A 25,020-nucleotide genomic window follows, 5' to 3' on the forward strand; every position below is an offset into this window, starting at 1 on the left:
TGTTAAAGTGATGATAAAAAATATGGAACGTCTCATTTGTGTGTTTATGTATGCATGCATGCGCGCGTGCTCTCGGCGGGCGCGCGTGGTTTTGGCAGTTCAGGATAGAACTCGGTCCTTTCTTTGTGGCTGTGTGTGGCATGAAGGCCTGCCTCGTAAGCAAAAGTGGATGCTGCTGAAATTGGGCGCGTGCGCGCGCACGCACGCACGCACGCACGCACGCACGCACGCACGCACGCGCACACACACACACACACACACACACACACACACACACACTATATATATATATATATATATATATATATATATATATATATATATATATATATATATATATATATATATATATATATATATATATATATATACCTCACCTTTTGTATGTGTATTCACATATGTATTCTAAGTATTGTATAACCTTTGAGTGTACTCTCCCCCTTTGCCTCTAGGGGCCTGTAAGGTATGTTTAAATAAATAAATAAATAAATAATTAAATAAATAAATAAATAAATAAATAAATAAATAAATAAATAAATAAATAAATGATGTCTATTGCAAGGACATCAAAAGGTTCTTCAGCTGGAGGCAGTGACTCAAGCTATCCGTACTTTGATATTGATGAGCGTTCCTAAGAATGGTTGGGCGCAGCTCATGAGGCACGTATATGTTCCTTAGGCATTTCTTTTTGACGATGACTATGCCATTTTCTAGCAAGTACGTTCCTCTGGGGCGCTTGTTGTTACATTTCTGAAGATCGGTGGGCGAGAGAAACTGCACAACAGGAGCTCTGGAAAGTGCGTCAGCTTCAACATTGCTTACGCCTTTCTGATGTTTAATGTTCACCTCATACACTGACAACATTAATGACCACCGAACGAGCCAACCTTGAAGATTATGGACATTCTTCAGCCACTGTAGCGTAGAATGATCCGCTACAACAGTGAACACTTCCCATGAAAATAACAATGCCGCTTAGCAATCGCATCTACGATGGCAAGACATTCTCTCTCTGCGGTGGCGTAATTAACTTCGTGCTTAAGTAGCTTACGGGAATAATAGGCAACTGTATGTTCATTGTCTTTTTCATTTGGCTGCTTCAGCATGACACCAATCCCTTCACCAGATGCATCGCAGTATAGTGTGCATGGTCTTGAAGCGTCGCATATGCGAAGCACTGGTTCTTCAGTTATGCGCATCTTGAGTTCCAAAAAGGCTTTTCGCATACATCCGTCCACTTCCATTCAGTGTCCTTGTGGAGCAGTTTTGTGAAAGGAAGAGCGATAACGCTGAAATGAGGGATGTATTTACGGTAAGGTTTTTGCGGTGCGGAGAAAACGCTGGAGTTCTTTCTCTCGTTTGAGTGTTGGAAAATTGAGTATCGCAACAACGTTGCTCTGCTTAGGTGTCACAGTTCCTTGTGAAATTTTGTGGCCCAAATCCTCGATGCTGGACTTGGCAAACTGGCACTTTTTGCGTTTCAGTTTTACATTATCGTCCTTAAAAGGTTTCAGTAATCCCTCGAGATGTCGCAGATGGTCGTCAAAGGTCTCTGAATATAAAAAATTATCGTCAAAGCAGTTGATTACATTACTGAGCCGGTGGTTCGCTATTATTGACTACATAGCTTTTTCAGATGTAGCAGGAGCATTCTGCCACCCGTACAGCATCACTAGCCATTTATAAAGACCATCAATCGTGACAAATGCAGTTTCCTGAATGTCGTCAGGATGCACTCGGACATGCCAGTATCCAGAGGTCACATCCAATGTAGTAAAAAGCTTTGCATTTCCCAAGTGGTCAAGGACATCGTCAATCCGGGGAATTGGCTGATTGTTGGGCGCCGTTACGGAGTTCAGCTTGCGGTAGCCAATACATAAACGAGTGCGTCCCTCGCCTTTCTTTTCTGCTAGAATGACCGGTGCGGCGTATAGTAGGACAATGATGGCCTCACAACACTTTCCTTAACAAGTATGTCAACTTGTTTTTACAACAATATATATATATATATATATATATATATATATATATATATATATATATATATATATATATATATATATATATATATATATATATATATATATATAAGGACCAGGGAAGGACCAGGCTCTCAGCGTTGAAGAAAAGAAACGCGGGCAAGGCAAATGGCCATTATCGTTGTGGGACAAGATAAACCCCAGAGGGTGTAAGTTTTTTTTTGGAGTGAACCCAGCTGCTGTGCTCGACGCCAGAGGTTCACGTTCACCATCGGTGGGACATTATTTCATCTTTAATAAAGCGGGTCAAGACCGGAATATACCTAGCTACCTATCTGCCGCGAAGTGCGAATAATGATGCAAAAAATGCTTCGCATTAAAATCCTTACGTGGTGGATGCAGGAGCCAAAATTAAACGTACCGCGCGAATTAATTGAACCAGCAGGTAGCGCCATCTCTTGATTATCGCCGTCGAAGACGCCTGGCATTTTTTCCGCCACTCTCACAGAGACGGCGCCACCAGAACGGCATCATATAGACATCACCGTATTAGAGTCCGTCTAATGACGAGTAAAAGGATCAGAACCGCTCTTTTTGAAGCTGCAGGTGCGCTGTACTGTCAAGCACTCGTCACACATTCGTCTCTGATTCGCATCTGTTCGCAGTTCTGTGTCGGTCATTTCGGGAGGAAAATCCCAAATTGTGGAGCACGTTGCCACGCATGTGCAAAGCTATCATTCAGATTTGCCATTGCCCAAGCTGTCAAAAGCTGTGCTGGCAAGTGCTGGAATATCCCCTTCAATGACAAATTACAATGAACTACCGATAAATAATTCAACTTCACATATTTGCATTCCAAGGCGCTACAAATTTTACTGGAGGAAAGTCAAGCCAGTAGGACGATGCTTTGTACATTTTCGCGTCGGTACCCATAGTTACACTAATAAATATCGACTTATTCCGCTAACGTCCATGTAGCGTTTTTCATCAAAAGAAGATGAAAAACTCATTGTAGCGTTCATATGCATACAAAGACCCATTACAAAGCTTTGCCGTGGAACAAAGCTTTGCCGTGGACCTGGCGTTCATCTTGTTTCTCTTAGTTATTTCATCCTTTTCTTTCTTCTGCTCTTCCACAAGCTCTTGCTCTTTCTTTACCTTCTATCGGAAGGCTCCAACTGCTTCGCTCTTCCAGGCTTCTTTTGCTAACCACTCCTGAGGCATTAATAGGGTCCTTCTGTTGAAGGACCCTAGTACTGCTTAAAAATGTTTCCGATTGAAGTACATTCAATCGAGTCACGTTCCCCAATAGGCCAAAGACTCTTCAGTATTGCTTTCCGAGTGGCTGCCTTTGTTCTTATATAAGGAACATGAAATTTGACGCTGGGGTTTATTATTTCTTATCTACTTACAAGGTATGCTGCTGGATTGTCTGGGATGTCTGAGCGACCTCGGTTGTACATTTCTTTTTCATTCATTTACGGTACGTGACCTCCTGGGATTTTTCTATCATCTCTTCTACCACCTTGACGATATAACATCCGCATGTACAATAGGAGTTTCTCCTGAAGAAGCGAACTGGGAACGGTACCCAAAGTCATTGGTGTATGACTGATTGTGGTTATTTATCCCTCTGAGATCTTTTGTACGTAATGTCGCACAGTACATTTAATCCTATCCAAAGTAAACCCGAGAGTGATCCCGTTAAATATTCACCCCATACACAAAGTCATATGCATGCGGCGCTGCACCACAAATGGTTTAATCGTATTATTAGCGCCAGTTTTGGAGACAATGGCGCTAATTTTATCGAGGCCGCCGCGTATTCACTGACGACGAAAAGAAACCGTAAATTACTTTCCGAATGCTGCGAGTTGACAGAGAGCTGGCCGTTTGCCCGAAGGAGAAACATTAAAAGCGATAGCGAAGGAAGAAGCGCTTCAGCTCCTCACACGGTCTCCTAACATTACGCGGAGGCGACATGGCGCGACGCACCACGTGAGGGAACTGCTGCAGCGCAGCAGGAACAGCGCCTCGGCAGATGCCAGGCGTCTCACAATGCCGACGCGATGAGGAACGCCGGCATCGTGTGTGGCAGCTGAGTATAGGTACTCAGACTAAGGGCTACACCTTCGAGGCAGAACTGTTCTCCACGATCTTGCAATAAAGTTTGTTCAATCAATCGCACTTCGATGCTTTGCGAGATGAGACCGACGGAAAACCGTCAGCGTTTGTCAGCGCCCAGTGAAATGATCAGATAGTTTTAGCTTGACGTTATCTATCCGCTCCGCTCAGACCGATTTCTCATCATATCACAGTTGCCACATCGTGTGTCCGCTGTTGGCCCTATAGACCAGGGGCCGAATTCACGCAGCTTTTCATTAGTAATTGCTGCTTCCCATTGGTCGGCCGCCTCAGCTAATGATATGTCCAGCATCAGGATTGGCTACAATTTTCTCTTACGAACAATTTTAGCGTAAGAAGCTTTTGTGAATACGGGCCCTAAATTTTCGACGCCGGTAGGTGGCAGCCATCCTATGGCGGATACTGCGGGAACAGTCGAATGAACGGCCGTGCCAGCCTTCAGTCAGTTCTTACTGCTTGCCTGCCGTTCGCTCGCCATCAGCTGTCTCGTCATCAAAGCTGCAGCATAGAGTTGAATTGCTTTCCCTATGTCCGCAGTCATCACGCGGGCCGCGCCGACAGGTATTATTGAATGGAGTCGAGATTGTGTAGCCTTGCTCTAACGCGGGTGCGAGAGTGAAAAAAAAAAAGGAAATGCTGGTCTATAACGACGGCTAGCAAAATGGAATAATGTTGCGTATAGTGAAAAGGGCTAGTAGATCCGTGCGCAGATGGCAGGCCAGTACACACGGCATGCAGTTTGCGCAAAGTTATCTCGGTAGTTCGAACTAGTGGAAACACGAATTGCGGCAATTGTGCTGCTTCACGCATAACGTAATGAAAAGGGCCTCACATTTACTCCAATTAGCTGCAAGATGGCGCGCCACAACCTAACGCGTTGCGGCATTGGTTATAAAAGTGGTTCGATATTTCAGGATATTAGCTTTAGCTATCTATTGCAGGGCACAGTCAGAATCTTAAACCTTAAGGTGATAAAGGTGCTTGAGGTCAAACAGGCGTTGTTTGGCCTTGATGTAGTAAGACAATGGTGCACTACAGATACTGTTTAGGCTGTTTTACTTGGAACACCGCATCTGATACCTGCCCAGCACTAGTTGCCCAAGTCCACTACGTATGTTCACCAACGATATGGTGAAGCCTTGAGTTGATGGGTAAATTAGCTTAAAGATAGGCTGAGCAAAGAAGTTTATTGGAAAGTTATAACAGGTTGTAAACCGAGGTCGAAAAGAGAGAAACTGAGATAGAGCATTTTTAAGGACAGTGTTAAATGACACGAAACAAAGGCGGAGAAACAGGTCAAGTATCGAGCAAGCGCTGACTCGATCGCAACCAAGCTTTAACTATACTAATCGTTCTATATGTGAACCCATCAAATCAAGATCCTTTACATGCACTTGCACTCACGAAAGAAGGCGTGTCACCACCATATCCCCAACGAGCTATCAAGGTATGCCAGTTATTTTTGCGAGAATTATACCTGGTAGCATGAACTGTTGATGCGAAATTGCCACAATGTTGTTAATGTTGTCGAATTTTACATTACGTTTGGCTACGTTCAGCGATAGTGCGCCAACGTTTACGAATGTTGAAAGGTGTTGGCTCACATTTGGCCACGTGGCTACCACACAGCCTGCACGACCGAATATTTGCCGCAATATCACTTATTTTAGTGGTATTAACAAATAAAAGCGTTTCTCATGCAGATTATCTAACAATTAACACGTACACACCATTGCTCTAACGTTGCCCACTCTGAGCACATGCGTGCACCTGCACAGCATATTCAAAATAAATTGATCAAATGCGACTGGCAGACTGCGCTTCTTGCATAAATTACCCTATTTACGCACTGCTTATAATATTGAGTGTTGATTCAGGCACAGTCGTGGCTGCAGGGACATACTGCACAGAAAATTGAAACCGACAGTGAAGGCATAAGTGTACCCTAAGCGCTTTAAAAATGTAATTGACAGTATGTTATCACTACATTATGTAATGATGCTGTTTTATTTTTTGTTTACGAAATTGCAAACGTGGATCACTTGCCCTATATTTTGCAATAGCCAATGTCAGAGCCTTTGCCGACTGGCAGGAGTCCTACGGTTAGTGGCACCGTCAATTGCCTCCATGCCATATCCATGCTTTCACAAAGTGCGTGCTTTCCTTGGCCTTCGCTACGCAAAACTTGAAATGTAGCATGCTGGCTTGGAAGAAAACGGTAAGCCTTTTGTCAATATAGCGTACTTTCTTTGTCCGGTTGGTGGTCACTCTTAGAATATTCTGTGCCAATGGTAGAGGACAGCGCGACAGACGAAACACAGAGAAAAGAAAACCACAGCACGAGCGCTCATCCTATGGTTCTCTTTTCTGTGTTTCGTCTGTCACGATGTCGTATACCGATGGAACCAATACCAGCTAGCTTAGCTTTCCACTTTGCTGAATATTCTGTGGTTTGCGCTTTTCACTAGGACGCCTGTCGACGTAAAAGCACTGCTGCGTGAAGTTCCTTCCGCGGCGTCTTCGCTGCTGCTCCGTACGAAGTTCACGCCTGTCACGGTTTGAAAATGCAACGGGTTTAATGCGCGCTAAATGAAGTATCCGGCAGGCAGAAACGTTGGAGGATAGCTGAAGCTTCCGTTCTGAACTCGTTAGCTGCTTTGGGTCAAGTGACGATTGCCGCAGCGACGATCACTCGGTAAACGAGACAGTACAGCGAGGGAGGAAACCCGCTTGTGCAAGTTAGTGACCCAACATGTGCAGCACCCTTCGTCGCACGGCACGGACAGTTGACCTTGCTCATCGGTCACCGACGAGGTTGACCCATGTGGTTTTTCTTCGTCGGGCACGGAAGGAGACACTTTCACGTTGCCTAACGCCGAAGATGCGTGTTTGGAACAGCTCTGGAGATGTTGGGACAAGTCCGTATATATAGTAACTGCTCACAATACTGAGTCATCTCTTTATAGCCGCCTGCGCATTTGGGCATTCTCCACTAAAGTGCCAGCTTTCCACCTGACTTCCCTTCTCAAGATGCTGAAGCCTTTTTACCCCGAGCTACCTGCGAATGAGAGAGCATTACTGAACACATTAAAGGTAACTGAGCCAGTGTCGATGTGTTGTGGAGTTTACTATTACTATTTTTCCCTCCTGAGCGGCCTTCAACACGAACTGAAACGTCTACGTGTTCCCTCAAAAATACTTGTGGCAACCAAAATTTTTTTGCTGCCATTGTCTTCAGCTAGGTAGGCAATCTTACAATGTGCCTGCACAGTTCTGACAGGAACAACGAACAATTTTGTAGAAGTTGTGCAATAAATATTTCCACTGTATTGTATGTTGTTCCTTCTGAGCTATGTACTCATATGGCTAAGACCATCCCATGCGACTTGGAAGTCCACTCTTATCGCAACTAATGAATTAAGCTGCTGTTGCTCTTCAATATTATTTTGTGGATGTTAACATATAGTGGCATGCAGTTAGGAACCAGCCGCGGTTGCTTAGAGGTTATGATGTTGCGCTGCTGAGCACGAGGTCACGAGATCAAATCCCGGCCATGGCGTCCACATTTCGATGGGGCCGAAATACAAGAACACCATGTACTTAAATTTAGCTGCGCTTTAAAAGACCTCAAGCGGTCAAAGTCAATCCGGAGTCCCCCATTATGGCGTGCCTCATAATGAGACCGTTGTTTTGTAACATAAAATACCAAAATTTAAAGTTAAAAAAATTTATATGCAATAAGGAAAGCATCACGGGGTGCATTAATTGCATACAAAACATGGATAAAGAGTTCATTTTAGCGATGATGTACATGGCGCTCATACAAAGAGCACTGTTTATAGCTTTCGTAAGTATTGCTACAGTCGTAACCATCGACCGGCAACAACTGCGTCTGCACATAAAACATCAGCTGTTCTAGTTTTAGCACCGGAAAGTGGAAGCAATAATTTATTTCGCCCTCTGCCCGATAGGCGGCTCGACACTCTCACTCTGTAATTTGTATACTTGTGGCATGATGGAATTATGGCTTATGGCTTGTGGCATGTGGCATGATGGCTTATGGCAGAAGGACAAGCATGCACTAAAAAGAAGCCGTGAAACTCTCCCACGCGCACGCATGCACGCGCGCGCGCGCGCGCGCACACACACACACACACACACACACACACACACACACACACACACACACACACACACACACACACACACACACACACACACACACACACACACACACACACACACACACACACACACACACACACACACACACACACACACACACACACACACACACACACACACACACACACACACACACACACACACACACACACACACACACACACACACACACACACACACACACACACACACACACACACACACACACACACACACACACACACACACACACACACACACACACACACACACACACACACACACACACACACACACACACACACACACACACACACACACACACACACACACACACACACACACACACACACACACACACACACACACACACACACACACACACACACACACACACACACACACACACACACACACACACACACACACACACACACACACACACACACACACACACACACACACACACACACACACACACACACACACACACACACACACACACACACACACACACACACACACACACACACACACACACACACACACACACACACACACACACACACACACACACACACACACACACACACACACACACACACACACACACACACACACACACACACACACACACACACACACACACACACACACACACACCAGACTGCACCAAAGGTGGACGTGAATGCTCCTGAATGTAACTTGGTGTACATGGCACGTTACTTGAAGTTTACCTGAATATTGTAGGATCCTTCAAAATAGCATTGCCTAAATGTGTCAGTGTTGCTTTTGAATGCTGCGGTAATGCTTGCAAATGCGGACTTTAGCCACGTTTAGGAAATGTTAGGAGGTAAGGTTGCCTCATTATTATGGCAATAATGCATGCTACTAGGGATATCGAAGCCTGGCTACTCGCTCTCGCGTTTTGATTCCTGTGTTTAAGGAATATACATGCACGTGTTGGTGTATTCTTTTACGCTGGTATTACAAACTACTGTAATACAATCTCGCTCAACTTCCGATCCTACCGAGGTAGAGACCGAGAAGGTAGCTTTTGCTTTGATAGGCAGGCCAGAAGCCTCTCAAATAATCTTTGCACAGCTTCAGTATGCGAGTTATCGAAGATCACGATGCAGCAATAAAGCTAGTTACGACGTGCACATGAAGAGGAACAGTGTAGTATGTCACCGAAGCGCTTTTCGCACAGCTGCACATGCTGTGAGTTGAATGAGAAGCATCAACCTCTCTTCGAGGTATAGCACCCTTCAATTGTTTTTCTCGCCGTTTGGCATCCGATGGAAACGACGACAGTGAAACCTCGTCTTTGTCACTGTAGCCAGAACCGGCCAGTCACTGAGCGCTTTGCGGGGATCACCGTTGTTTGTTAGTGCACTGTGGTGCGGCGATAAAATTTTTTCGGCCATTGCGGCAGCTTAAAGCACGAAAGCAGCTAGAATCGCGACTGCCGCTTCGCTGAATCCAATGAGAGCTACCCGACTAGGCTCCCTGATTATTATTATTATTATTATTATTATTATTATTATTATTATTATTATTATTATTATTATTATGATGATGATGATGATGATGATGGTGATCATGTTCAAAACGGGGTGGCGACACCTATCCTTCTTGAGCTAATAAGATGATATGTGCATGCTTATCACTTCATCATTTCGCGTTTCTCTCCTTCATCTTTTCTCTCTTCCTTATAACCTCTGTATCTACCCTGTACAAAAATCCGGCCCTGTAAAAGATCCGGTCCTATCAATCTCTTAACTGCTTGTTTTCTGCCATACCCAAACGCCTCTTGCTTATCTCGACTGCTGAGCAATTAATGATGCCCTCCGCTTTGAATCCCAACGCTTCTGGAAAGCAGACGTTACCTATGGGCCTCGCTGGTGAATAACTTTGCGTTCTATTAGGACGTGCTGTGTTCTCCCAGAACTTTTGCTGTAGCAGACACATGCCTCATCGTTTTGCGAATATTTGCTACAGTATGTTTTTTTCTTTAGGCAACCAGTTTTGTATAAATCTTCACTGTTATGAGCGTATTATTGCGAGCTGCTTTCTTTTCTTCTTTCTTATGCTTAGTCCCTGTCATTGTTGCAAATAATTGCATTATGTTGCATTATAGGAATCATATAGACGCTCGATGCCAGTTTGCGCTGTCAATGTTCGCGTTAGCGCGTGCGCGGCCCGCGAGTGGAGCTATAGAAGGTCTCCAGAGACGCGAACTTCGTTCGGCTTCAAAAGTGACAACGCCAAGTCACGGCCAGCGCTGGCCATGGCTAATTTTAGAGCGCAGCTCTTTGGCGTCCGTTCCTGGGTTTCGCGTCGTCGTCGGCGTTGTCGTCGGCCTCGTAACCAGCTCGCCGACGAATCTGCTCCGCCGCCGCGCATGCGCGCTGTCGGCTCTCCGGGCGAGGGAGGATGATGGAAGGGAGGAGGAGAGACTGTGGAGGAGGGCTGGCTACACAAATGGCTCTTTGGCGTCCGTTCCTGGGTTTCGCGTCGTCGTCGGCGTTGTCGTCGGCCTCGTAACCAGCTCGCCGACGAATCTGCTCCGCCGCCGCGCATGCGCGCTGTCGGCTCTCCGGGCGAGGGAGGATGATGGAAGGGAGGAGGAGAGACTGTGGAGGAGGGCTGGCTACACAAATGGCTCTTTGGCGTCCGTTCCTGGGTTTCGCGTCGGCGTTGTCGTCGGCCTCGTAACCAGCTCCGCCCCCCTTTCATCCCCCCAGCGCTAGCAGCGACCGACTGATACCGCTTTCGTGAGTCCGCTACCGCACTCACGAAAGACGTCGTGCACTTCCTGCAACTCGCATTAACCGTCCATCGATCCACACCGATGTTAGTAGTGGGGGACTTTAATGTTGACATAAAGACAAACAGCAATTTCCTAACACTTATGCGGGAGAACATCCCGTTCCTCTCGCTCGTAACGCGTCCCACGGCTGTGACAACCTCGCGAGGCACTTGTATAGATCTCGTCTTTGAGAATCAAGCATTGGTGTACCAAGTCGAACATATATCAGTCTATTTCTCCGACCACAAAGCTTCCTTCATGACTGTCAAGAACTGTTAGTGGAGTCTTTGTTAAAGGAATACGTGTGAAAAATAAAAAAAAATTCTGTGATAGCGCATACATGTGTTGCTCGATTTCTTTGCCTCAATCTATCGAAAAGGTGAAACAGCTTATTTGCTGCGCTCAAATTTCGCATTAGGAAGTAACGTAATCGTCGGTAATTTTTTTCTATTGCTTTCAGTGCCTCACATTCGGGCGAAAGAGAATTTTCTTTATTTCATGCTACTTGTACTAGGTACCACCCCGTTTGTCACATTCTATTTAGTGATTGCATTCTTTGCTAAGTTGCACAGTTATGTATTCCGTTCAAACTTTGTGAATCCCTATACGAGTTATCCTGCGCTGTGAATTTTCATTTCGTATATGGACACTTCAAGCGAATATCGGTCATCTCCGTCGGCGTCACCAATGTGCTCTGCATAAGGCTCGAGAGCTGGTATGGTGGCGCTGCTGCACTAGGACAACCAGCGCCGGCAGTGGCGGCGGCGCGCGTAATGACGTCGTCACTTGTTGGAGGTGCTCGATCCTCGCTTCTGCCGCGCACAACACCGGCCTGCGGGAGCAATCACCGTGCGAAACCAGCAGCGCGTTTTATTATGTGGATTTCGCAAAATTTAACACGCGAAACTGAATTTCTAAAGAAGCACCTTGCTCCGCGGCAATTGCTCAACCAATCATGTTTACGGCACTGGAGCCGAAATTATGAGTGCAACGGCTCCCTCTGACGTTGTTGGCTGATGTGTCGCGCAAATGAAAAGCGTCCGCTACGACCTACGGCTTCAAACAAGCAAAAAATCGTTATTTCGTTCCCTCTCTCTAATTTTTTTCGTATTTTATTACCCCGTTGTCCTCACATCCAAGGCACATTGTGGGAGCGAGCTGCACATATGTAAGGCTGAATGCCGAGGATGGTGTAAATACGCCGCGGCCCTGGCTATGTTTGTCAAGACGTCTGAGCATACACCCTGCACAGACCACTCGTGCGCCTGGCTGCGGCCATCGTTGCGTCCAACGCTGGTTGCGACAGTTTCCGATGATAGGGGGAAAAAAAAAAGACGAGCGTCTTTGTTTACGTCGCCCGTCGCACGGCCCGGATCTAGCGTTACCATCGCTCCTTCTCACAAGACTTCCCAGGAAATCCATCGAATTTTATCTTTGGTGGCTTACTGGCGGTGTTTCTGTAGTTGTGGCAACCGTACACGCAACTGCACACAGTTCCACTCTTTTTTGACCGCGATTCCGCGTCGTTCTTTCAAGGTGCCGTGCTTTCGCCCGCGCACGCTAGCGCTCGGCAACGTGTAGCTATGGGGCTTTACTATTAGTAGCTTAGTAGCGCCCCGCGTCGCAGGCGGCGTCACTTTTCCAGCTCAACGCTGCAGCGCACGAGCTCTTTAAAGTCGAAATGCGATAACATCGCGGCCGCGCGCCGTATGCTGTAGGTGCGAACGAAAGCTTGCGAGGGGGAGGCGAGGAGGATGGCGGCTTGATCCGCCAGCGTATGACAGTGCTTTTGGTTGCTCGGAACAGACGTTGAGCCCGCGCAGCTTCCACGTGTGTCGGTGTCGCGTTTGCTCAGACGCGCAAGGGAAAAGCCGCAAGTAAACTTTTATATTCAGTAGTGTGTTTTGCCTTATTTAACTGTTGGTAATGAAGTGTTTATGCGTTCTCTTCCCCAGCCTAAACTGATGTGGATGAAAACACGGGACTCTTTTCAAAAGCGCTCTCACTTGTGCGCGCTTTGCCTCCGTAGCTGTCCCTTCATAGCCACAGAAAGTTGTCCGCGAGTTTAGTGCCCATCTCCTGTACGGCTCCAGCTGCGGCGGTCGCGCGCGTCCTATCTTGGAGGCAATCTACGCTGAGTTCGAAGGCTAGCAGACCTGACGTAGCTGATGGCTTAGTGTGCACTGTGTTCTGGCGCGTCTGTGTTGCGTTTAAGCGAAAGGTGACACAAAGGGGAATTCGCTCGCCGCTGCTGTCGCTCTTCATCGCGCCAGTGTTGCGCCAGCGAGTGTCCGCGGTCATCGAGTCAGGTGTGTTCGTCTTTGCCTGTGCGCGCGTGACAACGTTCTTGTTAATTTAGTTAGTGAGCGAATATTTACAGCAGTTTATGCAGCTGATAGAACGACTAGCCTTACTTCGTAAGGCTGTCTAATAATCTGCTATCGCAAGGAATGCTTAGCCTATCGGTCGAAACCGCGACATTGTTATGTCACTGCCACCACATAAACAGTTTTGTAAAGGAGCCATAAACTCCTTACGCCTATCCGCCTTTATTACCTACCTTCTTTTTCTTTGAAAGCAAAAAAATGAAAATTCAAACTTCAGTGTTTGAAATTTAGGGTGTGTAGGGAACGCGCGTCAACAGGAGTAAGCAAATATGCGATGCAGACGCTTTAATAAACGATGACGTCCACTGAAATTTGTTTCGAGCATTACTGTGAACTGCGGCTGTCTTGTCCTGGCGCAGCCTTCCAGAAGCATCGCTGCAAGGAGGTTCACTTCGGTTTCTGCTTGGGCCCCAACGACCGAATGTACAACGTGGTCTTCAGCAACGGCCAGTGCCGCCTCTCTAGGTCCATCCTCTGCCTCCAAGGGGACAACAAGTTCCTCAACCTTGAGGAGTGCCAGAAGTTTTGCTGCAAGACCTGTTAAGTGACTCCAACAACTTTGCACTCCTTTATAGTACAACATTGCCGGTTACTTGATTCGTCTTATTCAATTCTGGTTACTTGATGCCGCACTGTTAGTTGCAAAAAAGAGCAACGCATCGCCGTTTTTTTAAACAAGAAATTAAGGAAGCTTGTCGCGTCGAACACGCATCGGATTACTATATTGTGCTGTAATTATTGTATTATTACTTGACACCTAATTATCGTATCTTCAGTGACCACAGGTAAGGTTGGATAGGGCAACCTCTAGTACTAGATTTTTTTTACTCCACATCCAATCTACATAGAGTACCATATCCACCACTTTTGTTTCTGTGCACGGCTGAAACGGCAAAATGTTCTTCTGACAGGAACTGTTCATGAAGAGGGTGCTTATGAGGTATGGCGCTGCCAGACAAGCATTCTTGCCGTGTATTTGCCTAACAGCGAAGGCGCTGCGGATAAAAGTGTCCCTGCATTCAATCAACCAAATGAATTTCCCAGAAAGAAAGGAACAAAGAAAAAAAAGGGGGGAAGCCAGGGTTTTTCTTTCTTTTCTTTTCTCCCCGCGTTCCCACTCTCCCGCTCTTGTCCCCTCGTCTTGGGAACGAAGCTCACAGACGTCGGATGACAGCGCTCGTTTCCTCTCAAGTCTCTCCCTTTAAAACCAGCCGCCAGCGACAACACCCGCACGTGACGTCACTGCACTAACCCTTTAAAACTAACATGCCGAAAATGACAAGGCCACCTTTGACGAAGATAGGTTTTCCTATCGAAACGTTGGCCAGCCTTTCTGAGGCGCCTTATCCCTGTTTACAAACTTTATACCATAGTACGAGATAGGAATTCCACTGACAGTAGCCCGAAGACACGAATGAACCCTACGCAGGAAACTCACGCGCATGCTTCTATGAGTTTTCTCGAGACGTGGCTCTACATTTACGTGGCATGCCAATCTTGCTTTTCGTTAATTTACGGTTTTACTCAAATATCATTAGCTTATTCGAAGGGTTAGCTTAATTGGTAGGGGGACTGTCCTAGAAAATGGCGTCGATGCCAGGTTCAACTTCCACATCAGGGCGAAACTTTCGACTTCAGAACTTTCTTTCCAAGGATGCATCCTTACTGGTTATATCTGTGCTTCGTATTGGTTTAGTATCAGTATATAAGCGGAGCGTTACCGTTGGCGCTCCTCCCAAACCTGCGCATTCGCAGGCGGTGATGTGTAGGTAACGGCAACGGTACGGTAGAACGGCAACGCAATACTCTATTATTACCTTTCCTTGGATGGCAGCAAAATACAAAAATGTTTCCTTTTGTCTTTGAGGCTAAGGCATGTCGTGTGCGAATCCTTTCTGACCGGAGGAGTCGAAACACGTGGCGTGCAGGCAACAGTGAGCACTGCCTGGCACCGCTACGGGAAGGCCAGTGCCTGTCGGCGGACCTCCGCTACCGGTTCTACTTCGACAACAGCACCAACCAGTGCCTGGTGCACCGCGGCGTCTGTCTCAAGGGTCGGAACCGGTACCGGACGCTGGAGACCTGCGCTACGCACTTCCCTCTCAAGAGTGAGTTCGCGCACGTCTTGAAAACGGCGGGTCTTCACTCTGGGTCAATGGAGACGATGTTTCCGTCTGTGGAACGACACTATCGCATTGGCCGAATACTTGTCATGCGTTATCGTATTGCTTTCTCGATTTCGGCATATCTCGGCTATATTAGACGCCGGTCTTCTCATTCGTGCCAGCCCAGCGAAGGACCACGCAAACGCTCGCACACGCACGCACGCACGCACGCACGCACGCACGCACGCACGCACGCACGCACGCACGCACGCACGCACGCACGCACGCACGCACGCACGCACGCACGCACGCACGCACGCACGCAATGAAAAGGAGGAGACTGGAGTATATAGCCAATATGTGATGAGATTGACATAATAATACGATCACGTTTGAGAAATATTCCACAAGTTTTTGACAATTGACACCGGGCGCACAATCTATAGCACACATAAACCACGCGTAGCTGAACTAGTTTGCCTTAGCACGACGGGTCATTTGCTGCTATTCGAAGGTTTGCAGACAGTTTACGAGTAGATCCGCTGTTTCAATTGCACCTCCCCCCCCCCCCCCCCCCCACACACACACTTCACGTGTTTGCCCCCCTTTTCTTGTTATCGCATTTCATAACCATTCCATATTTCATGTCCTATTGCACCGACTTAATTTTTTAAGCCATTCTCGTCGTCGTAAAAGTGCATAGGTCCCTAGAGCGGTGTTCTAAAAAAGGAAATATATGGCTTTTTACTACGCCGACAGCGCCATAATATCCATGCGCCAGAACGCCCCTGTTAAAAGCCTATGATGGTGGCAGCGCAATGGTTCCTCGGTGCCGTCGAGGATTGAGCTTATTGGTATTGCATTGTTATAACAGAAGCTTAAAAACAAAACAGTAGAGTGACAGAACTCGATATCCCCGCGTTGGACATGATATGCCTAAGTTCCGGTTTCGTTTGATGTTAAGCAAGCCTGTATTCTGTTGTGAAATTGGAGGTCCTAGCGGCCGCGAAGATTCCATGGATGGTGCCGTGCCAGGTGCCGGGAGAAAGAAAGGTCCCGAGCGACCTCCAAGAGATGAAAAAACAATACCAATAAAGGTTTTATACACAAATTTACGCGAATTACTAGAATGGCTCTATCATATCCTAAGAAGCCAAGAAACACTGACACCAAGGAAAACATAGGCGAAATTACTTGTGCTTAATGAATGAAATAAAGAAACAATAAATTAATGGAAATGAAAGTACAAGTTGGTTTAACTTGCCGCAGGTGGGTAACTATCCCACAACCTTCGCATTTCGCGTGCGATGCTCTGCCAATTGAGCTACCGCGGCGCCGTTTACCCATCCACTTTCCTGGGTATTTATGTTTCCTAGTAGAACCCTGGGAGTGTTAGCCAGCGCCATCACTCACAGGCCTTGGCGGCGGTTGGGGAACATCCTTTCTGCCGTGGGCGTCACGCGAACGTGATCTTCTTGGGTAAAAATAGCCTATGAATAAAGCCACACATGCTACCTGAAGGCATCAATGTTGCCGGATTCAAAACCCTCGTTATGTAATAAACGAGAAGAACGGGGGTTAACCGAGGGGCCCGATTTTTTTTTGTCATATGACAATGTATTAATGACAATATGACAATATATTAATGGAAATGAAAGTGGATGAAGAAACAACTTGCCGCAGGTGGGAAACGATTCCACAACATTCGTAAAGGGCACCGTTGCCGTTTAGCGATGCATGAGGCCGACGATCCGTTGCAGCCTGAGGTCGCAGAACACGTCTCGCCCGTCAGCTCTGGGTGGTCGAACTGCCGAAGATATGAACATAATTGCGTGACCAACAGTCTCAGGTGACGCTGGTTTAGTCGCCGGCTCCCTGGCCTTGAGAAAACGACGAAGTGCGAATAGCGCTTCACAGCTGTCCGTATGCCGGTGAGACAGCCTTTGTCCCGAGGAACCGCCAGGTACAATTCCATGAATTGTCAAGCGGTCTTGTATTTCCATAATTCCTCGCCGCATCTGTTCCTTTGTGTATTTTTCAACTGGCGCTGCCCGAATGCGGCCGCACCGCGTTCTTACGATGGCAGTGATGTGTACTAAACTTAAAACAAAAAAACATATTTCCAACTGGCATGTGTCTGAATAGTGGTCGCTACGCTAAACGCATGCCATAGTATGTGAACAATACCACAGTGCGCTAAGCGGATGCTGCTGGCAGATTCACAAATTAAGCCTGGCAGTCTTCAAACGGAAGCGCTTTTGTTTGGCTAACGATACTGATAAACGGTCACCTTTAACGCTGAAAAATGCCGCATACATTCGGCACTTATTTCCCCGCGTAGAGCTTCCGTTTAATTCCTTTGCTGTAGTGTACTTCGGAGTGGTTCTCTCACTATACCTTCTTGGCATAGGCTGCGTTTCAGAAATACACGCAGTCCTACATCCCAGACACCGGCATCCCTGCTGACGCTCATTTTGCGAGTGTTGCTGACCCTCGCAAACACATAATTAGTCAGTCAATAGAAACTTTTATCAAAGTCTATGTGAGGCCTACAGAATGTGCACATAAACATCTTGTGGACTTTGGTCTCGTGGTCTTTGTCGACCAGTGTATAGAGACTTCTCTTATACAACCGGCTGCCATGTTTGTGGAGAATAATAGACTGGAGGAAATTAACTTCTTAACTATCCTTTTTCGTTTAACTATTCTGTGCCACGGTCTTCCTTGTAAACTTCATGTTAAGTTCTACAGCTAAAATAACGATTATGCATGATTAGAAAACAATATACAAGAACTCCATCGACAGTTTATATAGGGTGTATTCATAAAATGTCTATATGCTCTTTTATCATGAATGAAAGAAAGGCTGCAACAGGCCAGGAGTTTACTATGAAAACTACATTATGGCGCCTGAGCGGAACCACGGTATCTAGCAGTGCAGAATGGCTTTCGTGGAAGAATATCGCGCTGTATTGTTTCGCACTCATACAGCGCTCAGTATAGCACTCGTATAGCCAGGGACTGCCAGGTCATGATTTAATAATGAAGTTCATATCTTCTGCCGGTACCAACGCACAACTCGATAACGTTCGTTCGAAGTCCCGCAATTAATAGACGCCGCTCCGCTGCGTGTGGTTGTTTTGCCGGTTCTTGCGTCGTTCACCACGTGGCGGTGACATAAATGAGGCACTCGCGGAGCAAAGCGAAGGCAAGGCCATGTGTGATGTACACGTGCGGTTAAGAGAGGCCGTCGCTCGTACGCGTCTACCCGCAAGCACGACCTTCAGTGGGCATATTGACCTCGCGCGGGCCTCTTATACGCATGTGCGTCCTTTAACCTCCACGTCTTGTTGATCGCGTTCCGCTGTCGGTATCTCTGGACAAGTTTGGTTCTCCTATCTCTCAGGGACCACCACCCAAGCCACTCACTTCAGTCTTCTCACGTAAATTTGCGCACATGGCGCCTGAAGTAGCATGCCAGGTAATCAACCAGGCTAACATCTCCAGAGGAAAAACGGCAGATTGGGCGAGTCGGTGGTTTTCCATAATGTTTAAAAACCGCGCTAACGACACAGGACACAGAAAAGACGATGGGACGCACACGGCGCTGACTTAGAACTGCGTTTACTGGAAAAACACGTTTGCTTTTTGAAAACTTAAATCAAACGTGCGCGCATGCTCAATATGAGTAAAAGCACCTGTCAGTCCCAAAACATTTCCTCGTGGTCGCAGCTGAGAATATAACAACGTTGTTCACCCATCCTCAACAAGCCCATTTCTTTCTAAGATAGTTAAGGCTACGGAAGGCTAACACAGCCACTACGTTTTCTCATTTTGGGAAATGCTTCCGCCACTTCTCTTGTACTGCTATCAGTGTGTACAAACAGGATATTTGTGTATTCAAAGAACGGTTTACACTCACATTCGAAACGGTGCTTTGTCAGTTTTGTAGATTTCTGTTCTAAAGAATTCTGGTGTTCCGATGGCCTCACATTAATACATCGGCCTGTCTGCTCAATGTCCATAAGGCCGCAGGACAAAGGGATTTGGTAGACAACAGCAATCTTTTTTTTCCATGGTCTGTTTTCCATTGTCTGTTTTACAGCCTGTTTTCTTTCCTGTTCCTTCTCTCTTTCTTTGGACAGCTGCTCCCACCTTACCAACTTTATTAGGAGCTGAAAACAAATCTTTGACGCCATATCTGCCCCTACTTTTTAGATCTGTGTGAGAGAGAATGAACGTAGGACATTACCGCTACTCTTTTATTCCTTTCAACCGGACTAGCACGCTGCTCCAAGTCGCAGTCGGAGGGTTTCAACTTCCTGAGGATCTTACCTGCACATGAGACAAGGACCGCGTCCTTGAAACCGGTCTTCATGCATCGAGGTACCTGTGCCTCGCGACTACTGGATAAAAAAGTATACGAATAACATCTCCAGCTTATCAGTAAATTCTATGTCTCTCTATCTCTAGTTAGGAACATTTAGCCGGTCCACGTATACATATTATAGTTTACGAAACACATGATTAACGGAGGCGTAGACGGCAGCGCTGGTAGCGAAATATGGTCACGTGTCTTGAAAGGGAACTGGCGACGTTTATTGAGGCTAGCAGGCCCCTGAAAAACACGGCGGTGAGACCCGGCTGTATATCTCTTCTCGTGCCCTGCGCTCACTACTGCAGGTGGCATTGTTCCTCTTCCTCGGGAAGAGCGTCGGCTCGATGCTCAAGAAGTGGTGCAACAAAGGGTGTTCACGGCAGATGCTCGCGCATAGAACACAGGGAGAGCTAAAGGAAGGACAAAAGTACAACAGGGGTAAAACGTGACGTGCACATTCTCAAGAAAGAGAGAGGTAACCGCATTAGCTACAAATAAGAGCGTAAATATCGAAACGAATAAATGAAAAAAAAAGTAAACCACGAACGCGCAACATATATGTACGACGTGAAACTACATCAGGGCTAGGTTGTTGTCTACGCCGTGTTTTTGCACGTACTTATGGCGTACTTATGGCGTGCACGGCGTACGTCGTGTTTGTGCACAATGGGCGTGGCGGCGAACAGGGTACCACATCCACACTTGGGTACGTCTCGGGGACTGTAGCACACCTGTCTGCGGCGGATGTTATAACGCCCTGCATATGCGTGCTGCTGCTGACCGATGTGCAGCCGCGCGAGCTATTGAGCTTCCTCAGCGCGCTCAGCAAATTCTTAGGCGTCTACAGTTACGCTCGTTGTCTTGGCACGGAAGCATAGCGTCCAGCATCGTCTGAACTCTGCAGCCGTAAGGGCGGCCAAATGGTGTGAAGCGCGTTGTTTTTCGTGCGGTTGTATTATACGCGAAGGTCGCGTAAGGCAAGGTGCGATCCCACGTTTTGTGCTGGGCGTCGATGTAGAAAGAGAGCACGTCTGTGACGGTCTTGTTTGATCGCTCCGTAAGTCCGTTGGGCTGCGGATGGTAAGCAGTCGCCTTTCGATGCCTGGTGTTGCTTAATTGAAAAGCGCCCCGAGCGGCCAGTCGCATGGAAATTTTGAATGTGTTCACGGGTTTCTTTCAAGCTCGGAAAAACACTCTTGCGTAGCACGTACTGAGCAACAGAAAGCTGTTTCGGGAGTTCTCCATGTTGCTAGACAATTTTCTCATGGACACTTTTAATCTAAGTGCAATGTTTAAGACGTTTTGAATAATTAGGGTTAATTACGTGACTAGGCGGAATGCAAACCAGTAATCCCCAAGCCACGGCAAATAACATTACCTTGGTTCGGTCCAGCTACGTGGCATTTGCATATATTTAATAAAGCTTGGTGCACGATAGTTGGGACACCCTGTATATACATACTATGTATCGTACGATCAAAGTAAATGCATGCGCAGCAGTGGATAAATAACACCACGGGCAGTGAGCCACATCACTAATGTTCCCATGGGTGAAAGAAAGATTTCGATCTTTTATTACTTCTGTAAGTAATCTGTAAGTAATTGACTATATATATATTTTTTACTTACAAGCCTGGTCTGGTCTGGTCTGGTCATGCACACGTGGGTCCTGGCAAAGCATAGTAATGAACACCCCGACTTCGAACCACAGGCCCGTGCCGGGCCCGAGCTGTGCTCGGGCTTCATAAAGCGCTGCAGGGTTGGGCCCGAGCCAAAAAATCAGGCCTGGGCAGTGCTCTAGTCGTGAGTCTTACCGACAAGGATGATCCCTTAGACTGTGTAACCATAGGTGGTGTCTTTGCGGAACAATACTGACAGCAGTGCACGATGAGGATCAATTTATTATTGTAATGATGATCGATCCTGGAGGCAGTGCAATGAGATGCGCGGGTTGGCTGATCCCGATAATCCGCCGCATCGCGTTATACAGTTGCTCAGCTGTAGCATTTGCTTTTCTTTTCATTGCTAACATTTCTTTGCTTCTTTCTGGAAAATGCTTCATTTTAAACAATTTTTTTTCTTTCACTCCTTTGCGCTTCGCGACACCGTGCATTCCACGACACCCACATCACACTGTCTCTCATCAAATGAGATGCTTTCGTACTCGGAACAATATTATGGACGAATGACCACGAAATCCCCCGAAAGAACCAAAGAAAACTATGGTTGTTAAAAAAAAAGGTAAAAAAGGAGGGGGCGAGGACAAGGAAGGCGCATGGAAACATTGTCTGTACTAGCGGAACACCTTCTGAGGCAATAAAGGGGAAAAAACAACTACGGGGTGGAGCTTCTGCACACGTGCTACTGCGCCATGTAGCTCACCAGAGATTGACGGCACTTTTGGTTTATTGGAACAGATACTGGGGGAATTAGCGTAACCTCTACGAGTGACAGTTTCGCTCCTGCCCAGATGCAAAGAGAAAAGCAGGACAACAAGTGAAAATTTAACACTCACTTGTGTGCGTTTGTTTTATTTTGCTGTTGTCAATAAGATATTTATCTGTTCTCTTACCCTGCTTAAACTCACCTGTATGAAAATGTTTAACTCTTTTTCTTCAGCAGCGCGCTAACTTGTGTGCTTTTTGCCTCCGTTACTCTCTCGTCCTTGCTACAGAAAGTTGTACGCGACTATAGTGCCGCTATGAGCCCCAAGTATTGCTCCTCACAGAGATATGACGTTCGATCGAGTGGGCAAATTTGTAACTTATAGTTGTTTTTGCTTGAACAAAAATGGTTTATATTTATTTTCTTACAGATAGCGATCACTTGGTAAATAAAGGAATTCATGACCATTGTAACATTGTGATTACGTAGTAGGTCTGGTTTTTAAGTTCATTCCATATTCAGATTGTTAAGTCTAAGACAACTCACTGGGGCACCACACTCGGGACAAGGGTGTATGATTTTTGTGCTCCTAAGTGCGGCACGCCAAATACAATGTGGCAGCAGATGTAAAGAAGAAACGCTAAATATTACATTATTGCAAAGCAGGCTCACTAATCCTAATCCTCCTGGCTTTTGCAGGTGAGGACAGGCTTCGATGCGCCCGAACACCGTGAAGCGAAGAGCTTAACGTTTTACTACCTATAGCGTTTTCACAATTCTATTTATCAAATAAAATGTTGTTCAGATGCAATAAAATGCCACATGTTGGTTCCGAGAACCTTCATATAAGTGAAATATTTCATATTAGGGACAATTACCTATAGCAAGCGTATAATCTGTCAGTATATATGATGAAATAAAGAGAACTGTGCAGATGAAGCGACTTCCAAGAATGGACGCATTTTATTTATTTATTTATTTACTTATTTAATTTATTTATTTATTATACCTCGAAGGTCCATGAACAGGACATGACATGAGGGACAGGACATTACATGAGTTCCATGTTAACATGGAACCATGTTCCAGCACGTAAATTCAGATATATTTTTTTGCGACTGCATGGTGGCAACATTGAATATCGTCGACCTTGTGCAATGTGCCTAGTTTCATCTCGCCGTTGGACATTCTGTAAACGCGATAAAAAAAAAAACGCAGATCCAACGCATGTGTTGGAATTTATGTGAAGCGAAGCTTTAGTAAAGCAGGTAATTAAAAATATTTACAACTAACGACGACGCGTACAATTTGGTTTACGCTCATCCCATGCAACGTCTAATCTCACGTAATGTAATGTAGCGGCGCCCCGGCAGCGACGCTATAGCGTCCGGCCACTCCAAGCGTCCGCTGCACCGCGGATGGCTGACTGTCCGAGACGAGTCTTCCAATGAGGTTCTGCATGTGACAGGAAAGTATTGCGGCCATATGGACCAGCGCACAGTATGGCGTGGTGCGGTATGGTGTGGCGCGGTGAGGTGTGCCGTTTCGAATATGCACTACGCCCATTTTAGTATTGTGGCTATTATCATCTCCAACAAATCTGCTTTGCCGGTAGCCATTTCATGCTTACATCTGCTCTCGATTGCGGGAGAGCCGGTAATGCTTTATGTTTATGTTTATGCACTACACTGATAACAAGCTATGACGAAATTCAAACTACAAGTCAGGCAGATGCACAGTTAGACGTGTACGCAGCGATGTCGCAGACTTAAGCAACATTTGGGGGCCCTTTTGAGTCACAGTGGGACGTACCATTCTGGAGGATACACCGTGAACAGGCACACCTCCCGTGGCACATATGAAATGGATAAGCGAAATAAAATTAAGTGAATAAAAGAATCCGGGAAATATAACTCACCGCTCTTTTAACAGATTGGTGTGCTTTATGGCTATCGGTAATGACGAGTCTTCCAATGAGGTTCTGCATGTGACAGGAAAGTATTGCGGCCATATGGACCAGCGCACAGTATGGCGTGGTGCGGTATGGTGTGGCGCGGTGAGGTGTGCCGTTTCGAATATGCACTACGCCCATTTTAGTATTGTGGCTATTATCATCTCCAACAAATCTGCTTTGCCGGTAGCCATTTCATGCTTACATCTGCTCTCGATTGCGGGAGAGCCGGTAATGCTTTATGTTTATGCACTACACTGATAACAAGCTATGACGAAATTCAAACTACAAGTCAGGCAGATGCACAGTTAGACGTGTACGCAGCGATGTCGCAGACTTAAGCAACATTTGGGGGCCCTTTTGAGTCACAGTGGGACGTACCATTCTGGAGGATACACCGTGAACAGGCACACCTCCCGTGGCACATATGAAATGGATAAGCGAAATAAAATTAGGTGAATAAAAGAATCCGGGAAATATAACTCACCGCTCTTTTAACAGATTGGTGTGCTTTATGGCTATCGGTAATCCGACATTATAGCTTCAGGTCTTGTGTTCAGACTTTACCCTGCGTCTTCTGCGCCTGCTCCTCATATAGCGTTAAGTTCTCGATTTAGTTCTCGACTTCAGTAGCATATGTTCTCAGAACCCAGAGGGAACAGGAGAGGTGAGTCTGTTGACATTCCGTTGTTCCACGCAGGCACCTGTGGCTTA

At 46.4% G+C, this 25,020-nt stretch overlaps 1 protein-coding gene across 1 annotated transcript in view; it reads left to right on the forward strand.

Moving 5' to 3' along the window:
* The window catches only part of LOC135900657 (papilin-like), a 36,262-nt gene extending 13,069 nt beyond the window's left edge, over nt 1-23,193 (forward strand). The window contains exons 7-9 of the mRNA XM_070535580.1: nt 13,847-14,026; nt 15,416-15,595; nt 23,055-23,193. Coding sequence (XP_070391681.1) covers nt 13,847-14,026; nt 15,416-15,595; nt 23,055-23,089 — 395 coding nt within the window. The 3' untranslated portion in view covers nt 23,090-23,193. The remainder of the gene's footprint in view (nt 1-13,846; nt 14,027-15,415; nt 15,596-23,054) is intronic.
* Nucleotides 23,194-25,020: the final 1,827 nt, after the last annotated feature.

This window comes from Dermacentor albipictus, chromosome 3, assembly GCF_038994185.2.
Source record: "Dermacentor albipictus isolate Rhodes 1998 colony chromosome 3, USDA_Dalb.pri_finalv2, whole genome shotgun sequence".
In the NCBI taxonomy this organism is placed as follows: Eukaryota; Metazoa; Arthropoda; class Arachnida; order Ixodida; family Ixodidae; genus Dermacentor; species Dermacentor albipictus.